This window comes from Parasteatoda tepidariorum, chromosome 2 (assembly GCF_043381705.1).
Source record: "Parasteatoda tepidariorum isolate YZ-2023 chromosome 2, CAS_Ptep_4.0, whole genome shotgun sequence".
Taxonomy (NCBI): Eukaryota; Metazoa; Arthropoda; class Arachnida; order Araneae; family Theridiidae; genus Parasteatoda; species Parasteatoda tepidariorum.
This window is the reverse complement of record NC_092205.1, coordinates 72,072,680-72,096,210: the sequence shown is the minus strand read 5'-3', so window position 1 is coordinate 72,096,210 and position 23,531 is coordinate 72,072,680. Positions and strand designations below refer to the sequence as shown.

The 23,531-nt window shown below is 27.3% G+C and overlaps 1 protein-coding gene across 3 annotated transcripts in view; it reads left to right on the top strand.

Moving 5' to 3' along the window:
• Positions 1-17,494: 17,494 nt before the first annotated feature.
• LOC107442283 (alkaline ceramidase) overlaps positions 17,495-23,531 on the top strand; it is an 11,353-nt gene continuing 5,316 nt past the window's right edge. Inside the window, exons 1-4 of one of the 3 annotated variants that reach the window (XM_043044653.2) lie at positions 17,516-17,726; positions 17,851-17,926; positions 19,895-20,013; positions 22,058-22,311. In XM_043044653.2, the coding sequence (XP_042900587.1) occupies positions 19,915-20,013; positions 22,058-22,311 (353 nt within the window). In that variant the 5' untranslated portion in view covers positions 17,516-17,726; positions 17,851-17,926; positions 19,895-19,914. Of the gene's footprint in view, positions 17,727-17,786; positions 17,927-19,894; positions 20,014-22,057; positions 22,312-23,531 lie in introns of those variants that run through there. The other 2 variants (XM_016055811.3, XM_071177735.1) reach the window with 2 other exon arrangements.

The following is a 23,531-nucleotide window of genomic DNA, read 5'->3' as shown; positions in this document are numbered from 1 at the left end:
GACAGATAACGAAACCTCTTTAATAACTTGTGACCTAATGATTGAAAGAGCAAATGAACATATATTAGCGTAAATGATTATTTAAATTACGAAGTCTAACGTAAAAGTGCACTCACTTTCTGCTATTTATTATTTTTTTTTCATATACTTTCTTTCAAACTGATTTGTATTTTATTTTAAACCCTTAAACCCTATTTGCTTAGTCAGAAGACGAATGTTTAATCTTCTTAATTTCAATATGTTATACTAACCATTTATTTCAATATTTGCGAGGATTGAAAACGTTTTATATTTATACGCAATTATAATAGTAATACTTCTAAAGTTTTATTAAGAGAGTAAGGTTGTTTTTAATAGTTAGTTGGTTCGAAAAAATACATGCTATAGAAACAAATATATTTGAATTATCCGTGTTAAAACATGTAGTTTAAATTGATAAAATTCAAATGTTAAACGAAATAAATTTAATTAGTTTCAAAATTCTGAAAATATTTTAAAGTATTATTAGTTTTCGGAACTCTTTAAACCAATTTCATTTAATACCGTTTGCTATGATATTTTAAATAATTGACTTTAATAAAATTTGAATTATAGACTTTTATAAAAAAAATTTGAAACATGAAAAGAGTAAAAGATAGAAAAGGAAAAAAAAGATTTGAAAAAAAGAACAAAAAAATTATTAACTTTTTTTTTAAAAAAATTTTATAAAAATAAAAATTTATCAAATTTTTAATTCGAAGCTTACACAATTGTGACCGAAAAAATAATGCTCTCTTATACTGTATCAATATAGCCAAAGTAAAATATATCAATGAAATAGTGTAAAGAGGACTAATAAGAAGAAAAAATTGTTAACAAAATTCAAGTAAAAAATCACAAAAATTCAAGAAAATACAAAATCAAACACAAATAAAGACATATAAACCGAAAAGGGAGAACGTCTGTCATGTACCTACTAATAACTTGCTAGAAAGATGACAAATATTTTCTATATTTAAAGGCTGCCAGATCACAAAATGTGAAATTAAAGCGTAAATAAAGAGTAAAAGGGATATATTTTTAAGACTCGTTCATAATGAAGTTAAGAACTGCTTTTGATTTGTCTGCTACCTGGGATTGTCACGAAAACTGGATTTGTAGAAAGTAATGTGTGTGTGATAATAGTTTATATTTCTGCAATAATAGTTTACAATTAATAAAGGGTCAAATTTTAAATATAACATTTTAATTCGATAATTTTTATTGTAATTATTAACTTTTATTGAATAATATTAATTATTTAATTAAATACTGGATAAGAATGTTGGTTAATTATAAAGTCCTTAGCCGCGGATTCGGATCTATAGCAAAANAAATATAACATTTTAATTCGATAATTTTTATTGTAATTATTAACTTTTATTGAATAATATTAATTATTTAATTAAATACTGGATAAGAATGTTGGTTAATTATAAAGTCTTTAGCCGCGGATTCGGATTTATAGAGAAATATCTATAGCAAAAATATCTATAGAGATAACTGAAATATTTTTTTATATATTATTCTTTTAATTTTAATACACAATTAACTCAACGATGATTTAGTATAGAATTTAGTTATATTTGTAGGATATTCATTTTTTTTTTTTTAATTTTTGGAAAAGTATGCACTTTTTGGGTAAATAAATATTAATAAAAGTTCCTTAAGTTCTTTTTATTTGATTAAAAATAGTAATTAAATTAATATGTTTAGAAACATCAGATCTCCAAGTTTTATATTAAACGTATAATCATTCCTTTTATCGTACGTAAGCAATGTAGATATTTTCTTCTTTTTCAATACCTTAATCCAAAAAATAAAAATTGTATATTCTTGTCAGGTTAATGAAGTAATGTTAATTCATAGTAATAAGTATTATTTAAAAAAACTGTATCATTTTAAAAAATTAAAGGTTGATAAATCATCAATAAATTAAAAAACAAATTTGATATTTAGAGCATAATTTTATCCATAATAGCTTAAAAGTAAGTTACTCAGAAGTGGTGAAGAATTGAATACTTGTGATATTCCATCTATTTGGACAAAACCAAAATCTAAAATAGGTTCATTATTGGTAATAATCCCTGAAAAATTTTAACTCCAATTGAAAATTTAAGTAGTTAGGGAAAAATAGGTCAAGTTTAGTTAAGGGAACATTAAACCAACAAGTGATTGTTCTAAATTTGATAGGTATTTTATGAAATTTAGGGGCTGATAATTAAGTAAGCAAATTGTACAATTCGCGACATAAAAAAAGAGACACTATGAGGAACTTTTTATCTAATGATCGGATCTTCATGGTCTAGGACTTAATATAACTTTTACAAAAAATATAACTTTTTTAAAATTCGATTTACCTGGAATTCGATTCTCCCGTCCGATTTCACAAAAATGATATATTTTGGCACTGAAAATGGTGTAAAAAATCGTATAACTTGCAATTAAATTTTTTTCGACTATTATTAAATATTATGACTACTTACGAAAATTTATATTTTACTTGGAATTAATTTTGGATCAACAAACTTTATAATTTCATGCAAAAAATTTTTAATTCGCTTAAAAATTTCTAGAGATATGGCGAAATACGCAGAAAATAAAATTAACACTAAGAGGTCTAAACTTTGGACCGCTCTCCTGACCTAGCTATTGGGACCATATTTCGCCGATTGCGGCTTTATCCGATATTTTGGGAGTCAAAAATCGAAATCCGTCAATAAAATATTATTTTTATTTTATTAAAAAATTATATTTATTATTATATTATATTTATTTCATAATTATTCTTATTTTACAACTTAAAATATCATTTGCACTAATTAATTAGCATATTTAAGGTTTATCCCTCGAAAGTTTGGAAAAATTATCACCTCCAGATAAAGCTCTATATCTTTACATCTCCACTTCAAAAACCGAGGTCAGGAACAAGGAAGAAAAAGGCTCATGTAAGCTGTATGCAAGTTAACTTTGAAATATAAGTATGTTTTTGTATTCCATTTTTAAAATCCTGATACATCAAATAGATTTGTTTAGAACATCAAGTATTCATTATCATCAAGTGCCAAAATTAGTTAAAGCTTCCGTCAACAGATAGAATGATTGACGAAAAACATATATTTTTTTTTTGCTGCTTATCAAACCATTCTAACTGAAGTATTTGCGCGAAATATCATTCTAAATATTGTCTGCTCTATGCTGTTGTTGCAAATGGTGATTACTTTAAAAACACTGTTTTAGGGTTTTTCTCAATTAGCAGCTTCATATCTGTTGATGAACTGCGTTACTAAGTGTGAAATTTATTCGGAATAAATGATATGGTTTCCTGAGCAGAACTCAGTAAGCCGTACATTTCTATTACCTTCCGTTCTTCACTCTCTCTCTTGTAATGTGCGTTTCTCTTGTAATGTGCTTTGTAGTTACACTCTGGATGCATGTTCTGTTTAGTGTCTCGCCATTTTGTTAAAAACATTTTTATGAAGCGAAAAATAATGATACGTGCAACGCAAATTACGTCATCAAATATTTCAAGTGCATTTCCAAAATGTTTATGTTTTTGTTTATTACGCCTACCAATTTATTTATTATTTTAATAAAGCATGCAATTTTTGACAAATTCGTAGTTGTATTTCGCCTTAAAATGACTTCATTTTCTTCTCTTTTTTTTGTGAATTCAAGAAAAAAAAGGCATCTTTATTCAAGCAGCAATAAAAGTTTTCTAATTATATTTGCTCGTGTAATTTAGTTATTTATGCGTATATTTCATACATTATTTTATATATATTCATGCAAATAAATAGAACATATGAAATGTAAGTCTTAAAACATACATATTATAAACGTATTACTTCAATTTTCGCCCACGATACATAAATCAATGTAGAGTAAGTGCAATATTTTTTATTATTATTCCATAACGCGTGGCTCTTAATAATCACATTTATAATAATCTATTTCAATAATTATTAATAATAGGTTGCAGTATTATTTCTTCATTAATAAAAAATTGTAACTATTCGTCTGTGGAAAAATTTAAANTATATATATTCATTTTACGTTGCCTGAAGAGCACCATATGACCAAAATCACGGAGATCAGCAACATTACCCACGCCATACTGGCACAGATACCCATTCATAAGGTGGGTTACATTCGCACAAAACAGAGAACACACAAGAGACCAAGCCCCGAACATCCACGCCTTGAGCGGGATTCAAACCCGCAGCCATTGGCTTCGTAGTCAGGAAAGCTAACAGCTCAGGCCACCTGGTCGGCACTGTCTCAGTTATAAATTAGCAAACAGATCTATTCAGAACTAATCTGACCCTCTTTTGCTATTTTAGTATGCACAGTGCGCAAAAAAAGAATAAGCGAAACATCCTGAATAATTTTGGATCGAATGCTCGGATTTTCCCATATTAAGTTTTAATCTTATTGACTCGAAGGAGTGACCCCAAATATGCTAATTAATTAGTGCTGGCGATATTTTAAGTTGCGAAACTGGACACGAAAACGTACTTTCTCTGAATAAACATGCTTTTTTTTTGGTGTATTCGGATTTCTGGTCCCCAAAATATAGGGAGACATATGGTCCAAATAGTTCGGTGAAGAGAACGGTCCAAAGTTTGCATCCCTTAATTTCAAAACATCTACTTTTGGTGCAACCTTTTACTGATGTTTAGAGCTAGTAAATATACCGAAATATGGTAAAATTAAGTTCCATTTTATGTAGCCTGCAAATGAATACCAATTTTCGATGCTACGGGGCTCCGACTTTGTAGCAGTGTACTGGAAACTATGATCGAGAATTTTATCTTTAGATGATAAACTTTCAACTTTCAGTTTCAATAAACAACTTACACTTCCAGTTGATGTTAAACTCGCTAAATTGATGATAAACTTATTGTTCCAGCTTCTCTGAATAATGTTGACTAAAAAACTAATAAAGAAAAAAGTCTCTTATCTTGGAATCGATATTTGTAGCCAGCATTTGTCTAAAACCAATGCTATTCAAGTATAGAATAAAATGTGTCACTTTATACTATGTTAAACATTTACAAATGCATAAAAATATTTTGCGTCTACCCTTGATTATAAAAAAAAATTTAATTAAAACCGTCTTTATTAAATTACAAATTAATGATCACATTTTCTCGTACATACTTTGACTAAAAGGCCTGAAACATAGCCTTCTTTTGGTTCGGTCTTATTTAGTTTCCGTTCATATTATAGTCCAACAAGATAAAGCTTGCATCAAAAAATGATACGAAAAGGAAAAAAAGCATTACCTTTGCCATGTTTCATAGAAAATTTGAAGCATATTAGATCACAAAGTCTGTGATTTAAAGAAACATTTTCATCTTCCAATAAAACGTAAGCACTAATCGTACGTAAAAATAAATATTTCAGAATCTTCAGAATATTTCAAAAATTAAGCTTTATCGTTTGATCATTTTAGTGACTCTTCGAATTTATTAGAAAAAGGAAGGACCAATAGCTTATTAGTTTTCTTTTTTTAGACTTAATCCTTTGTTGTATTCCTTAAAATTAATGATGGCTAATCTTAAGTATTTTAAACTTAAATTTCGAAAATATTAGATTTTCATTTCCTAATTTCTAAAATTAAAGTAGTTTTATAATTTTAATTTATTTTATGTTTGGTATCAATGCCTGAGATAAAATGCAAACAAGGTCCCATACATGGAGTTCTTAATGACCACTTTTGAAAATGTATATTAATTTTCCGGAATTTTCCGAAATCATCTGATAAGTAATTAAAATCGTGGTGATCAGAAATGTAGTTGAAATTTGGATTATCTGTAATCTATCATCTGTAATCTATTTGGATTATCTGATTATCTATTTACTCGGGAAGTGTACGGAATTTCGATAGACAATAAATTCCACTTATAACTGTCAGAAAACGATTGTAATTTACATTGTCGATAAGCACAGAGCTACAGAAGAGATTTTAGGGATCTAGCTACGTTGAAAATGTCTGAAATTTTTCCACGATTTTACACTCTCATACATGAAAGCAAATAAATAGAATCGTAGAAAATAAAAACACCTTTATTGTTTCAAAATACAGTTCCAAATAATTCGTATATTGAAACATATTCATTATTATAATTTCTAGACACTAAAACAAATTTCCCTTAAATATTCCCCAATGAATTGTCTTCTTGTTTCACAGTTAGTAGCAAAAAAGTCAATGTCATTGAATTTGCAATTATTTTTTTAAGCTAAGTAAATCTACTTGAAAAAATTTTTCTTTCATAACAATATACAATTTATAAAAACTGAAAGTCGTTTTTTGTAGCATGATAAAAAAAATTTCGCAGTAAGGAAGAAAGAAAGAAATTAATGTTCATAAAGAGAGAAGATAAAGTTTTTTTTTATTAATCATTATCGAAAGAGCAAAAAATGTTTTTTTACGTCATAACTAAAGCAAAAGAGAGTTTTTATGTAAGTTATTTTAGTTCAGTATAAAATATTTACTATTGTCCCAGTTTATTATAATTATCGAGATTTTGCGTTACTACAAAGAATAAATTAATCCTTTCTAGAACAGTTAGCATGTGAATTTCTTTCATAAAATTCTTAGGGGATTTTTATTAAAAAAATAATAATAATAACGCAAATAATTAACATGTAACACTAATGAAACAATCAAGTCCAATTGTTTTCTTATCTTTATTATTGATTATCCTTATCTAATAAAAACAGGTGGATTTTTATTTAAGAAACAATGACTATTGAAAATATATCTTTCTTTTTGTGGTTTTCTAGTTTTTTTCTCCTTTCATTAAAAAAAAAATCTCCTAAATCAATCATACAAATGAAATTTTGAAAAAACTAGTTTTAATAATTAGATAAATGCTATATTTGTTTTATCATCATATTTACCATCACTATATTTTCTATAGAAGACAGGAGGACTAGTGTGAACAATTAATATAAGTTTGCAAAAAAAAGAGCAAAAAGTTTGGTAATCAGCATTTAAGGCATATTTTGAAATTTTCTATTTAATTTTGAACATTTATCTTCATTTTGAATCATCATACATAAATGAATTTGCGTATTTACTTTTTATTATTCTTATCTTGGAAGAAAAAAATTGAGTTCCTCGTCCATTCTGGCCCATAATGAGTGTGGGCAAGTCATAAAATTGGTTATATAATCTATTACCTTTAAAAAAGGGTGCAAAGTAAAAAATGTCATCAAATTTAACCTGAAATTAGCCTAATAAAATAGTCTGATAAAATATTAGTCTAATAAAATACTAGTCTAAATAAATAATCTTAACAATGTTCTTTTTATCATCTAAGCCTAATAAATGCTAATATATTATTAATTATTTTTATTTATGTGTATAAAATTACTTTCAATTATAAGAGTATTCAATATTTATTTAGCATAAAAAATATTTATTCTATTAAGTTAAATTTTTTTTATTTTGTAACAGAGTTACACATTATTAAACTACTGCGGTGAGATAAAAGCATTAATAGAATATCAGATGTAATCATTTCGCAACTGAGAAAATTACATATGAAAATGATAATAAAATTCAATATGCAATCAACGTTTTTATTTTAAAAAAGGGAACTTTAAATATGTGTTTAAGCATACGTTTTTCCGAAATTTTCCACTATTCAAAAAGTTTCACTATTGCACATCGAATTCAATGAATGAAAGCCTATAATTTAGAAACAATTCGTAAAGAAATTAAAAACTTTGCAATATAATCTATTTTAGTGAATAAATACTCTAATAAATGAAATCTTATAAATGAACTCACATTATTATTACAGAAAACTTGCCAGGTCCGCAATTGCATCATGGAATCGTATGTAAGCTTCAGTTCATTATTGGTTTATAGAAAAGTAATAAAAAATCATTTTAAAAGTGAAAACCAATCTATGTGATGAGTATTAAAATTTTAAAGAATAATATCTTATGTAATTGATGAGTAAAAGGTAGTCTAAAGTGTCAACTTTAATGTGAATTAGGAATTAACTTTTCCTCCATTTGAAAAAAAAAGGGAAAAAAAGCTTTTTTTATTTTACTATTACCATTTAGCAAGAAAGTGTGTTATTTAAGCCAATGTGCCAAAATTTTCTGAGAAATTTTGAGTCATAAGTCACAGAAATATTCTTTTCACTATATTTCCATGTCTGCACTAGCTCCTCTTCCCTATTTACCGATTAAATCCATGCTATCCTTGTTTTTTACTTAAAGAATCAATAATAAAAATTCGAATTTTCTCCGTGGGCTAATTTATTCTTAATTGTTCTTATGTATTGAGCTTGTGTATTCCTAAATGTCCCTCGAATTTTATTATATCGATAATTTCAAACCAAATTAAAAAAATTTTGAATTTCTAAGTATTTTTATGTTACCGCTGTTTCATTTACTAAACTTAACTAATAAAAGCAATCAGGGCTTTTTTATCGCATGTCTAGGGATCCTAGACCAAAGGTTTGAAGAATTTAAATGTCCCTAAAATTTTATTATATCGATAATTTCAAACGAAAATAAAAATTTATTTAATTTCTAAGTGTTTTTATGTTACCGCTATTTCATTTATTAAACTTAACTAGTAAAAGCAATCGTGGATTTTTTAATCACATGTGCCTGGGATACTGGACCCTAGGTCAAAGATCTTAAAGGGTATTAGATACCCGTTATTATTATCTAATTCTATGTAGAGTTCTAAGTGAATACTTGTCCTTCGCATGAAGTGAAAAACGAAAACAATCAGTAAATCAGTACACTAAGAAATCAGGCACAAAATTGAAAGATATGAACCAAAAAAAAAAAAATTTCGCTTTTTTTTTTTTTTTTTTTTTNTTTTTTTTTTAATGCCCACCTGGATAATGACCTAGGTCATACAGGCACCTGAAGGACAGATTTGTTGGCCACTCTTTCACGGGCACCATATTAGGTGCTCTAACTGTAAGGACAGATAGTACAGAGAAGGAAGGAACATCCATGCCTTGACCGGGATTCGAACCAACCCAGAACCTTTCTGATGCAAGGGCACTTCCCTAACCCCTAAACAGACCGGTCGGCTGAACCAACACAATTAATAAAGCTAAAATAATTCCATACTGTTTTTTTTTATTTAATATCATATTTTTTCCATCATTCTTTACTTTATTAGATTAAGCATAACACGTTTTCAGTAGTTCATCCCATCTAAAAATAAAAGAAAATTTAACCATATTCATTTGGTATGATGCTGTCGCTCGAGGTCAACTCATGAATTTACCACCATTAAGCAATTTTCTCCAATACGTATCCCTTCCGAGGAACCGTCAGAAATTTCTCTCCATATCTATGTTAAAACCGTAATCTATATTTAAACTGCACAGTGTTGATTCAGTTTTAGCAGGTATCAAATAAACTAATATAATAATGCATATGTCCATATATTAGTACAGTTGGAACCTATTAAAACTGTACCACTTATCATAATATCAGTAGTACCTATTGCCAAAACTAATTAAGCATTGTTGGCGTCAATAGAAATATGGCAATTTCCTTCACTTCAATTCGTATCAATTAGAGTCGCGGTGGCTCAGGGACGTTCACCTCCCGATGAAGTGACCCGGTTCGAATCCCGGCGATTACTGGTCAGTACAAATTCCACCCCCGGCTCGCGCCGACCACAGTGCCGTAAAATATCCTCACTGGTCATGAATTAAAGTCCCTTCGCGGCCAAACTAACTGCGGAGGTATTCTTGTTTTTTTTTCCTCGTGTAACGCAAGTACGAGTTAGTTTCACCAAAAAGTCCTCCACGAAGGCAAATTTCTCCCAATACTTGATTCAGGAGTTCCCTTGTCTTCTGGATTGAGTCCAAAATTACAAGGCTACGGAGTTAAAAATTAGTAGTCGTAAACTCAAAATTTGGTCGCCGGTTCAACGACTGTTATAAAATAAAATAAAAATTAATAACTATTACACAAGCGATACAATAATAGTATGGTAATTATAATAACAGTAATTACATAATGGAAAGGCTATTTTATTGTTAATGGTCCTCCTATGTGAATAAATACATTTTCTTCACTAATTTCGTTTTTTTTTTTTTGTACGTAGATCATTTTTTGTAACTACAACTCATTACCAAACTTAATTAAATATTATTCATTAATGTCAATACTAATCTGGAGATTTTTTATCTTCTCCTAAATTGCTTGGACCTTTCCCCATTAATTTTGCTTTTTAATGCATTGTTTATTTTTTCATTGCAAGTAATACCTATTCCCAAAATCAATCAAGCATCATTGGTGTCAATAATAGTATGATACTTTTTTTACGTTTCTTCTTTGCAAATTTGTATTATTTATCAACTAGTTTTACTTATCAGTACATAACGCATTTATTTATTTATTTTTTTTGAAGTTGTATAGAGTCATCTTTTTAAAGCATAACTTTAAACAAAATAAACACGTGGTTTTATATAACGTTAGAAATACTAATTTGTTGACGTAGTTCCGTTTATGTCACCACCTTCACTTCAAACATTGAGAATAAAATACAGGATAAAAAATAATTAGACATTAAACAATGTTCAAAAAACTTTTTTTTTTATTAATGAGAACTATAAGCTAGTAATCATCACTGTAAATGTGCAGTTTTCATTAAAGTATTTGGAAAAAAAAGATTGATCTGCACATTTAATTTATATGAATTTCGAGTTTTAAAAACCAATGAGAAAATTCCCCTTTTTAAACGTCTATCAAGAACGATCTAACAAATTTTTGAATGAATTTTTGAATAAATTTTGATAATTTTTGAATGATTTTGATAATTTTTGAATGAATTTTATGATTGGGTACTAAGTTTTCATCTTTCATTCACTATCCAAATTTTAAGAAGCTCCAACATTTATGGAGTTATAAGCGAAACAGACACACAGACAAACTCTTTATTTTATTATTATAGATTATATGCATTCTTCTACGCTTCGTAAAAGATTATTAATTTGATTTTTTATTAATTAAATACTTTAATTCAAATAGAAATATTTCCGTTTCCATGTTTATGATAGATTTATATCAATAATACACGAAGAATTCGAAGTTTTTACTAATTTACAAAAAATACTATCAGTATTTTATTTATAATCTAGAATTTTTTCATTGCAAAAAGAGATATGTTTTAAAAATTTATTCACATTTTAGAATTTTGAATGTTTCATTTTGTACCTTTTTATACAGCGTGGTATTTTTAATTCAGACTTCTTAACTTAATTAAAAATGGCCCATTTTAAAAGGGAGAACTTAGTCGAATTTAACTTAGTTCACCATAATCGGGCTCTGAAAGCAATCGACTTGAAAGAACGGAACTATCAATCACTCGAATTTTATTCTGTGGTAGTTTTTTAACAGTCTATTTAAGCATATTTTATTAAGTTAATAATTTCAAATAAAATTTTTAAAAAAATATCAGTTTGATCAATGAACCATAAAAGTTGTTGTTATTCATCGAGTCATTCACTAAATTTTAAATGAAGCAAAATTAATAATAATATGTGTGCAAAATCATTTTGATCATCGTTGGAATTGGATACTTGCACTACAAGAAGAAGAAGATTACGCATACCCACACATGTGACCTATCACGTCAGTGCTAGCTGATCGCTTATAAGCAAAATGGCTTGTTAAAGTTCAGCTAAGTTACTCAACAAAAGTTAGAATGGTAATTAACGTGAAATTGATTAACTACAACTCTGTATCGCGCATCGAATTTGTTGAAATATAATTCGTCCTCGCCTAAGTCTTTTACTTAACTTAGATTTATTATTTATTTATGTATTTTATTGATACCGTGGTATATTTTTGTTTTGTGGACCTGACAACTTTGAGATGCATAATTAGTTTGTTTATGCTATGCCTAACTTCGTGCATGCATGGCCTCGTGCATGGTTTTATGTTAAGTATAGTGAAGGAATTGAAATCTTTGTAAAAGAATTATAGAATAAGTCACTGACGAGAAATGAATATTGACTGGCTTGACTCACTCAAAATAGAACTGAAAGAATAGTTGCTAACATAAACAAATGCCACGTTCAACAACCAATCAGGATTGAGATACCTACACTACGTCACTTGCAGGTATCCCATTATATAGAGCCCCTAAATTAGACAGGCCGACTCATCATCTGTTTTTGCTCCAAAGAGCTAACATAAGCACAATACTAACATAACGTTATCTTGTGAACTTTTTTGCTCCATTTTTCCTTGATAGGTCAGCTCTGATAGTATAGGAGCCCTACCATTATGATACAAGCCATAAAAACAACAATGTGTACAATGGGATACCTGCAAGTAACGAAGTGTGGGTATCTTGATCCTGATTGGTTGTTAAAACGCGGCATTTGTTTTCGTTAGCAACTGTTCTTTCCATTCCATTTCAAGTAAGTGAAGTCAATCAATATTCATTTCTCTTAAGTATAAGTGTTACGAAACTATAACACTTATACTTATACTTTATATAACACTTATACTTTATATAACACTTATACTTTATATAACACTTATACTAAACTATAAGTGCTAAGAAATAAGTCTAAGTACATTCTATATTCTTTCTCAAAGATTTCAGTTATTTCAGTACATATTTCTTATTTAACACAACGACAGACTCAAAGCCATGTAGAACATAAACAAACTTATAACGCATCAAATTTGCCAGGTCGAAATAGAAATATATCATGGTTACAATAAAATGCATAAATAAAAATAAATCTAAGTAAAAGACATAGACGAGAAAAAATCGATATGCGATACGGAGCTGTATTTCATTAATTTCACGTTAATTAACATTCTAACTCATGTGGAGAAACTTAGCACAACTTCAACACGCCATTTTGCTAATAAGCGATCAACTCGCTCTGACGTCTCAGGTCACATGTGTTTGTATCTGCGATCTTCTTCTTCTTGAAGTGCAAGAACCTAATTATGCTTAGTAGAAAGATAAAAAAAGAAATTTTTCCCCATTTAAAATTTTACACAGCAGTTAATTGTTTCTAACTTCTTCTCCCCCATTTTTTAATGAATATTAATTGTGATTTCAAAGTATTTTCGTGCTCTTCTTTCAGTTTGGTGAAAATTAAAACTATATTTTAATTATTTCTGAATACTTATTTAGAGGCGAATATCTATTCTTTATGTTACAAGATTCTATCCATAATTTTGAGATAATTATATCGAAAATCATTCATTAGAATTCTTTTAATTAATCGTTCAGAGGAAAGGCTCTCCCAAAAGTCGTTGAAGATTTTTTAAAGCATTATAAATATTATAATTAATATGCTAAGATTAATATTTTAGAAGTTATAACATTTATATAACTGCTATAAATGTCTAAATAAGATATCGATAATACATAGAAAAAGAAATAGGATTTACTTTATTATGATAGACTATAAATCTATTGATTACCTATAAAAAGAATATAATTATTAACGAAATGAAAGCAAATAAATTTTAATATGTAGCATTACATATTTTAATTTTTAATTGTTGTTTAGTTTCAAAAGACTAATCATTCTGCGGAGGAAATATTTAAGAAACTATATTCGATGGTTATTTATTTATTCATTTATTTATTCATTTATTTTTTTCATTCATTCATTTATTATTCATTTACTTATTCGTTTACAATTCGTGTATTTTATTTGAAAAATTAAGAATCGCACGAAGCCAATTTCAAAAACTGTTTGAATCTTCAAGTGTCGAAAAATATACAAAATATAGAAACTTTTGTCCCTGCATCACGATTTTTTTTTTTTTTTTAATTCTTCTACACCTTGATGTTGTGCTTTTTACAATTATAGAAAAATGTTTAGTTAAGAACTTATTACGACGTCGTGCGTAAAATTTATTTTTAAATTTATCTGTAATTTTACGTTTCTTTCCAAATATAAAAACACAAATATTAATTTGAAATTAAATTATGCACACCAATTAAGAATACGAACCTTGTTTCCAAATATTCGAAATTACATGAACTGCTGACGAAATGTTCTTAATTAGAGAATTATTTTTATCGTAATATCTGCTTCAATGAGCATATAATAAAAAAAATTTAAAATAATGCAATTCATAGAGTTTAAGCATTCTTTTCTCCTAATAAAGATTGTGACTTAGACGTTTATTCATGTATAAACTTCCACGTGATCATAAACAGATGTAAATTATTATGAGTTATTTACATAAAGTGTTGAAATTTTTCAAAATGAAGGAAACTGATAAATAGGTAGCATATGAATAAGGAGTAAGTAAAGATTTTTTTTTTTTACTTTTATTGAACTTTGACACGTAGAACTTATAACGACATTTCTCTCAAAAATTATATGCCTTTTCAGCCGCCTGAGGCGACCAGCTTATTTCACTTACATGAACTTGCTGATTCGCCGTTCCACATTGTCTTCCGCCTTCATGAAATCGTCTCTACGGCTCAATATTGATTTTGCTGCATTCAACAGCATTGCTCTTAATACATGACATTGGTATTTCAGAAACAAGTTAAAGTCATGTGGTAAAAATCGTGCATATATTCGTCGTCTTGCGGCTTCCACTTTATATTCATTTACGCGAACTCACCTCTTCACAGCTCCACATTGACCCTGCTGCCTTTGGAAGCATTTACATTTTCATTTGAGTTGATATATTTATATGAAAAAGAAAGTAGCCCAAGTTAAAAAGTATCCCTAGTAGCTCTAACTAGAGATATGTTATTTTTAAACTAGATGTTGATGCTATGTTATTTTTATACAAATGTTAAAATCTGTTAAATGTTAAAATGTTAATTGTTAAATGTTAAAATTTTACATGTTATATGTTAAATGTTAAAATGTTAAATGTTAAAATGATATATGTTAAAATGTTATATGTTAAAATGTTATATGTTAAAATGTTAAATGTTAAAATTGTTAAATGTTAAAATCTTTAATTTCCTCATAAGTGATTTTTACTTTTAACATTTGCATGAAATGATTCAGTTATCAATGAGGGTATATAATGAGACCTATTCTCAGCGACTCTCCCAAAAGATCAAAATATTTGTATTTTCAATCTGAGTAAATGGTGCTATAAGTAAAATCTGATGTGATATAAAGAAAATTATTTATAACTCGGAAACCTCAGGATAGTAGGTCTCGTATTTGCCTAAGGTAGATACACTCCCTGAGAGGGGAAAAAACTAAAAAAGAGCGTTCAAAATTTTTAATTTATGTGCTTTTTTAAATTTCAGATTGAAAAGTGCTGACGATTTTTAAAATACTCAAAAAATTTTATTCATATTTAACAGTATTAATAAAGAAGAAGCTTTTGATTCATGTGGAACAAAAAATGAAAATAAAAATGAAAAGTTAAAATTTTTAAATATTTGAAATATTTCAGAGCAAATGCACAATGAAAAGTGTAAACGATATTTAAAGCAATCGAAACTTTTTATATAAATTTTCGCAATATTGATATAGAAGCTTTTGAAATATATAAAACTAATGTATCAAAATTTAATTCTGTATATTAAATCCAAATCTTTATGTAATTTTATTAATCATTATCTGAATGTTGAATCATTTCCCTTAAATCTTAGTCTGTACTAATTATTTATCTTTATATTATTTATTTTTATATTATTTATTAAAATTATAATTAATGCAAAAAATTATTTAATCCTAATATTTTGCAAATTAAAAAATTAGTTGAATTACTTTTTGTTTTCAATCCGGTGTTGGAGACGAAAGGCATCGCGTTAATTTCTATTTAATGTTAATGATGAAAAATCTTTGAAAATTTTTCACTTATTTATCCAGTTTGAGCTTAATGTTTAAGGGAATTTTAATACTACTATTTCTTAAGATGTTATATTACAAATTTAACCCGAGAATCATTATAATGCAAAAATAGCCAAAGAAATTATTTGTATTATGGGTAGAAACTCAGACTACAATTTTTTGACAGACTGTTCATTGTAGAGGATGTTCAGGTATCATTTATTCTGTAAAGTACCCTCCTAAACTTTATCACTAGGTTATTGAGCATCACGTTTGTAAAAACAATCCGTAGTAGGAGGCTTAAAATAAACTTTCATAATGTCTCATAATTGTAATAACAAATATCGGTTATAAGGCGTGAATAGAATCCTTCGAAAAGAAATCTTTGGTACAGCAAGCGTTGACGCATTGTTTGACAGGCAATAACATATTTGTGAAGGTGTTTTAGCGTTAAACCAACTTCCGGGACAGCATTTTACGATTCACCGGTTCAACTTTTTGCTCGTACCGTTGAACTATGATTTTTCGCACCTCTCGATGACATTTATTGGTTTGTATAATATTTTTGCAAAAACCTGCTCCACATCCACGAAACACTATAATGACATTATGATGTCACGTGCAGACTGTGATTTCCTGAAACATGGTGATGTCTTCCCATTTGCCTTTATCAAATTCTTTAATTTGTTATTGTGACAACATGTCCCTAATTCTATGACCAATATAAAGTATACAAAATGAAAGTTGATACGAGAATTTATTAAAAAAAATAATAATTAGATATTTGTTTTATTTTTTATTTATTTCTTAAGAATAAAGAAATGTTTTGTCACCACAGTGAGAGATGAAAAAGAAATCCCTGTCGTTGCTTATTTTTGTGTCAAAAGATGCGGATGAGGATATCTAACCATCTTGTTTATAACTTAAATACATTTTTTTGCTGAATGACTCTCGAGAGTGGCTCAGGAGAGATAATTAAGTCTGAACTCACATTTCAGTATTTAATTTTAATAAACTCATTAACGCAAATGAAGTAAATCACTGGATATATATAGTGTTGTGAGGTATGTTATTCTGTCATCTGTGCCTGCATGATAATTTAAATTATTATGCAGGCAATCATGCAAATTTATTCCAGCATGATAATTTCAACTGTCATGCTTGAATATTTATCAGTTTCCGGGGCCATAAATAGAGGAAGAAAAAATTCTCTTATTTATAAGAAGAATCGAGGAAATGTGTAGTTTCCGCAGTATAAAGAGCACTAGCTTTCAGCTTGTCGTCATAACAACACAATGACGTATCGTATTATATAGTATGTACAAAAGTATAAAATATCTGCAGGTACATATGCAAAAGAACTGCGTAGAAATTAAACAACTCATGCACTGAAATATGATGAGTGAACTGGATTCGGTAGCTCAGCCGTGTATTCTCAGTCCCCTTTCTCTTGACGCAGATCCAATATCCATTGCCAACTTCTTTGAGAAACGTGAAAACGGTGCATTACATTTCTACTAAACAATGCTTATTTTAAAATTATTCTAACAGCAACAAAGCTGATTTTAATTAACAGAATCAAGAAACTTGATTTATTTGCAAGCACAAAGCACCTGATTAAAAAATATAGAGCACTATCGTTCTTTGTTTGCATTAACTCATTTTCTTAGCCAATCAGATTTTACTATTCTAACGTTGTCTTCATTCGCTTGGCAACAAAGGTTTATTTGTGTACTGTTTTCATGCGTGCTTTTGTTTTGAAATTTAATAACCTTCGATTTGTTTTTTCAGTTAATTAGAATTGTTTGGGAGATATGAAAAATTTTAGTGTTACGTAAAATCTATTTTGGGAAAAAAAATTCTTCAATCGATTGCAAGAAGATTAAAAAACGCGTGACTTTGTTGATGGTAAATATGAATATCCTATCTTCAAAGAATGAATCATACGTCTTAATTTTGTTTTTTCCCTGACAAAGCTCGTTAGCTGTTTCAATAGCTTTAACTGATTATCTTCCTTGTTCGTTTGCTCTAGAAATCATTTGATCCAAATATGTCAGTAATTTCCCGTAATTTTATATTTTAAACTCATTTCGAATTTCTTAAGCTGGGTAAGTAGTGTATTAAAAATATTATTAAATCAAATTTATTCTAATTATTTTCGTAAAATAATAATTGTTATTTTTTTCTGTTGATTTTTTTAAATTTAGTTCACATCGAAATAATAATATACTTGCTCAATAATTAGAAAAAATAAAAACACGTTTTGACTGTTCTAAATTGCTTTCCTAGTGTAATAAAAAATTATTATATTTAATAAATTATTCTAATGAATCGTTTATTGTGTGAAATTATCTTTCGATTAATGTCTATTTATTGCCGATTGAACTATAGTAAATTCAGGTATTAAACTCATAATATTAAACATGTAAACGAATTTTATTGCTTATTCTCATTATCCTTATCTTATATCATAAAAATCTTAATGATTATTTTATTTGTCAATGGAATGATTTGCGCATTATTTATATTTACTGAAGGCATAAAATATTTAGATAGTTTTTCTTTTTCTTTAAAGAAGCAGCTCATAATCTAACTTTTAAAAGTTATGATATATGAGCCTTTGTGTCAGTCAAATGTTCTTGTGTTGCGAGCATTAGTTTAAAAGCGTTTTATAGCTGAGTATAATAAAGACTGATTACTGTCTAGTTATTTTTGAAATATATTGATTTTAATTCCAGCTTATGGTTTGAAATTTTAGAATAATATAACTTGATAATATTGTGATTAGTTTGCCTGAAGTTTCTCTTACATGTAATCCATTTTCAAACTTATTTACCTACAAACCAAAATGCATGGTATCCACTAAATATATCATATCCATTTGATATAGATAAATGAGTTATGTGTGTTCTTGAATACCCATTTCTATGAAATACTGTAGCTGCAAAAAAATTCATTATTTATAATTCTTAAAAAAATCATTCCATGTGAGATATTTTAAAAATATAAGAATAATTTTCTATTTATAATTGATAAATGATATATTTATTATCCTTTATCCTTGTAATTAATTAACTACATTACAATATCAGTATATATCTCTCACATTTTACAATATATTTTAAGGAAAATTATTATTTCATGTTATTGATTAAAAATCTATATCTAGCATATATTTTCTTTTTTTTTCTCCGTAATTTTATTTATTTTTAATGAAAATTTCAAATTATGCAGCTTGAATTTCAATTAATAAAATTATATGGGCTTATTAACTTCAGTATAAAAAAATTTTAAATGTGTATAATAACTCATTTGTTTATGTTTGAGCAGTTCATAAAGTTTTTTCTTTTATATTGTTTATTTATTTATATTTTTAATGTAATAAATCTTTTGGTATTACTCCATTTTGAGGGAGGTGGGTTTTTATACTATAAAGTCGCTAAATTGTTTATGTTGCTTAACAAATTTTTGTTATAGTTACCTAATATAGTAATATTGTAGGTACTGTGGTAATAAAATTTTATGCCTCTTTCTCTCAATGTTAGTACCTATTTTTGGAGTTGTACACAATTTTCTACAGCACTTTAAACTGCAAAACTTAAGACGTATTAAAAAAAATTGTAAGAAAAAAAACACATTTATCAAAGAAAAATATTTTTTATGTTAAAATTATAAACTATATACTTATTATTGGTATTCTTTTTCACCATATAATAATTGCACCCTTTAATTTCAAAAAAAGGTAGCCAAGCAATAAGTGAGAAAATCTAGACATTTTCACTGTGATTCTTGATTTTATATAAAAGCAACAAAAAAAAAGTGTGAAAGCTTTACAAGCAGACTATCAGGGAGTAGATTTTATTTAAGTGTGGTAGCTTTAAGCTGAACTTCTTGAGATACTCAGCGAAATAAATGAGCTAAAGATATTCTTTTTATTCTGAAATGTTGTTGTGAACTGTGTATTTTTCTATTTCAAATTAACTTAATATCAACTGCATAATATTTATTACATTTTTAAATATCGTCATGTATTTAAAAAAAATGCAATTGTTTTTTATTTTAAATATCTTTTTTAGATTTATTTGAGAAAATAAAAATGTTGTCTCCGTGGCCATTACATCGAGGTACTTCTCCTGTTGATTGGTGTGAAGGAAATTATTTAGTATCACCAGTTATTGCTGAATTTGTAAACACGGTTAGTAACTTATTACTTGTAATTTTATATCATACTGTTAACTTTGCCTATGAACAAATGATTCTTTTTTTTTAAGGGTTTCTGTCTGTTACATTTTAAAGTGATTTTAAGATTATTTCTTGATTTAGGTTATTCTATCAATTTAGTTGTATCTTTATTTTATCTTTATACAGATTTTAGAATTTTGTTTTCGAATACAATCCTTGGACTCAAAATTACCTGTAGTCTGTTGATACGAGACCATTAAAATTTGACTCGAAACACCACAAAATAAATTACAATAATTAAAAATATGGGAGAATAAAATACTACTTCTTTAGGACTTTTATACACATTTAAGAAAAATTATCAACTTAAATTATTTTGCTTTGTGTGTTATTTATATCTAACTTTTTATTATTACCATACTGTTTCTTTTCAGGCAGTTATCTCTGTTTTTAAATTTTTTTTATTACATACCAGAATTAACTTGAGCAGGCCCTTTAGTAGAGGCTACGTTCTTTCAACAGGGTACTGTAACATAGAAGTGATTGGCCATGGATATTTAATCTAGATTGAAATTAAGATTAATGTATGAAATGCATTTCAAATAATTTATTCTAAAAGTTAACATTGCCCATAAAATAATACTTTTTGAAAATGTCATTCAGTTTTTGGAAACTAATTCAATTTGAATGTGACCCACTTGATTTCTAACACATAGCAATTTTCAAAAAAGCTATAAGTGCCCATACTTTTTTGAAAAAAGTCAAAATTTTAAATTATTTTAATATAATAAGGAAATTATTATTAAAGGACGAATAAAATTCATAGAGTAATGTTTAAGATTGTTTAAAATATTTATTACTTTGTCTTCTTACATACTGAAAAACAAGCATTAAAAAATTTCTCATATATCTTAATTAAATTTATTATGACTTTCTTTTCTAGTTTTCATGCATATAATTTTTTGTTAATATAATAATGTACATACAATTTGCATTAGAAATTCTGATCGAGCATTATCTTGCATTCACAAAAAACTATTTTTGTGCTAGAATTTATATTAGTCACTACTGTCCACATTGACATGAAAACATTTTGATTATTACGAGAGGCGCTTGCAAATTTCCTTTCCTCTTAAAACTGGCTTGGTATGAAAAAAGAGCTAGTGCTGTCAAATGGTCTCTGGAAATTAGGCTGACATCCAGTACTGCTTCAGCTTATTTTTAATTTATTTTTAAACTGTATTCTGCTCAACAGTTTCTGAGCTAAAATCTTTCTGTTAAATACTCTTTCATACTGTCAAAGTGTAAATTTATACTCAGGGGTCTGTCTAGGTTTTTCTGAGGGGTACCTATTTCGTGAAAATTTAGACATAATTTGTGAAAAATTAAAAATTATATTGAAAAATTAACACAAAAAAATAATAAAAATAGAGATTTATCGTTTCTTAAGGATACAGAAATAAAATTTTAAGAAAAAGTATTTTGTGAAACTACCGTTTTTCCTAAAATTGAATTTTGAAGGTACCGCTAAACGGTAGTAAACTCGGCCTGGACAGACCCCTGATACTGTTGAAGGTAATTTGCATAAGCAGAATATTCTCTTAATTTCACTTATTGTCGAACAACAACTTATCATTCACTAGTGTGTCACAACAGATCAGTTTAGTTAAAAAATTGTCAAATGCAAAACTTGCCAGCATCAATTTTGGAAAAAATATATCATGTGTCAGTCTGTTTGGTTAAGTATGTCATGTCAGCCTAATTACCAACCTTAATATTAATGTAGTCTTGTTGCAATGCTTAATATTCTAATTTACTTAAAGAATCTTAGTTAACAGGCTTAGTAATTTGATTTGTATACAAATTTTCCTCATTTTTCGTATTTCATCTAAAATGCTGTTAGTAGATTTTGCATCTGGGTATCTGAAATAAAATGCATCACTATAATGTAATTTAAATAAAATCATTGGTCAAGAGTATTATTTTTATTTTTATTTCCCTTTGTTATTGAGTTTTTTTTTTCTATTCATTAATTTTAAGATTTTTGTATGTTACAGATGAGCAATGTACTGTTTATTGTGTTTCCGCCATTGTTAACTGGACTTTTTAGAGAATATGCCTTATATGTCAATCGTGGTGTGTATTTGATATGGGCATTGCTTTTGACCATTGGATTAACATCAGCCTATTTTCATGCTACACTGAGTCTTGTTGGGCAGTTGTTGGATGAAGTTGCTATACTTTGGTTGCTCCTTGCTGCATTTGCTATGTGGTTACCTAAACGTTATTTTATGTTTGGAATCAAAGACAGGTAATGGATGTTTCTATGTATGAGTAATTAATGTTTAATATAATAATTAATTTATTTATTTATTTTATCCTTGAAGTTATTGATCAATACTTAATGGTGTCTCTGCTCAAAAAACTTTTTAACATATTTTCATTCAATTCTGCAAGTTTTCTATATTTTCCGTTACAATTTAAAAAATATAAATTATGATCGTTAAACTTATGATGTTTTATTTTAATTTAATTGTGTATAAGTAATATTCGTATCTTAGTATACAGTTCACATTTTTAAAAGATATTCATATAAAATTATTATCAAACTCTATTGGCAATATGACATTAATACAATTCATTGATATCCTATGTGCTAATATGTTTCTTCCGTTCAGATTTGATTGTTTCATTCAGTTATTGAATATTTAAGTTATTACTGTTACCTCAAGTTATTGCTATTATTTTTAAGAAAAATAATATTTATAATGTGATTAAGTGTTATATTATTATCCTTCTAATATATAATTTCTTTGAGGAAAGCCTTTTGTTTTATGGGATTATTTAGTAATGTTTATCCCTGTGTAAAAAAAAGGGGGTGTGGAAGCTCTACTTGGCAGAAATAATTTAAATCAGTAATGATTTTTTTTTTAAGTACATTATCTGGTTTCATTGATAATTAAGGTTTTAGCTAAAGGTGTAAATTATTTGATGTTAAAAATAGACTAATAAAAAAATATAAAACTTTCATCACAGAACTTTTATGATGATGTTAATGTTTCATGAACACGTTTTCAATTATATCCTTTTAGTTTCATGTTTATTTAAATACAAATGCTTTTAAAGTTTATTAATTATATGCATTGTTAGTGTATCAGAAAATTTAGCTAGAATTCATGGGGGTGGTATTTCATCCAAATAAAAATTACTATGATTTTATTTATTCAGTGGTTAGTTTTTAGTGATTAATTAGTAATTTTAACCATTTTAGTTGGTTAAGCTGATTTAGTTTAGTATTTTAGATATAATATTATTTTTAAATAATGTTAAGTATTATATTATATTTTATCAAAACTTTAATTTTTTTGGTTAATGTTAAAAAAAATCCTTTTTTTTTTTTTTATTCAAAAAGAATTATGATGTTTGATAATGTAAATAATTATGAAATTACTTTGTCAGTTTCAGCTGCCATTGAAAGCTATTTAAATATATATATATATATGTATATATGTATATCAGATCAGTTTAGTT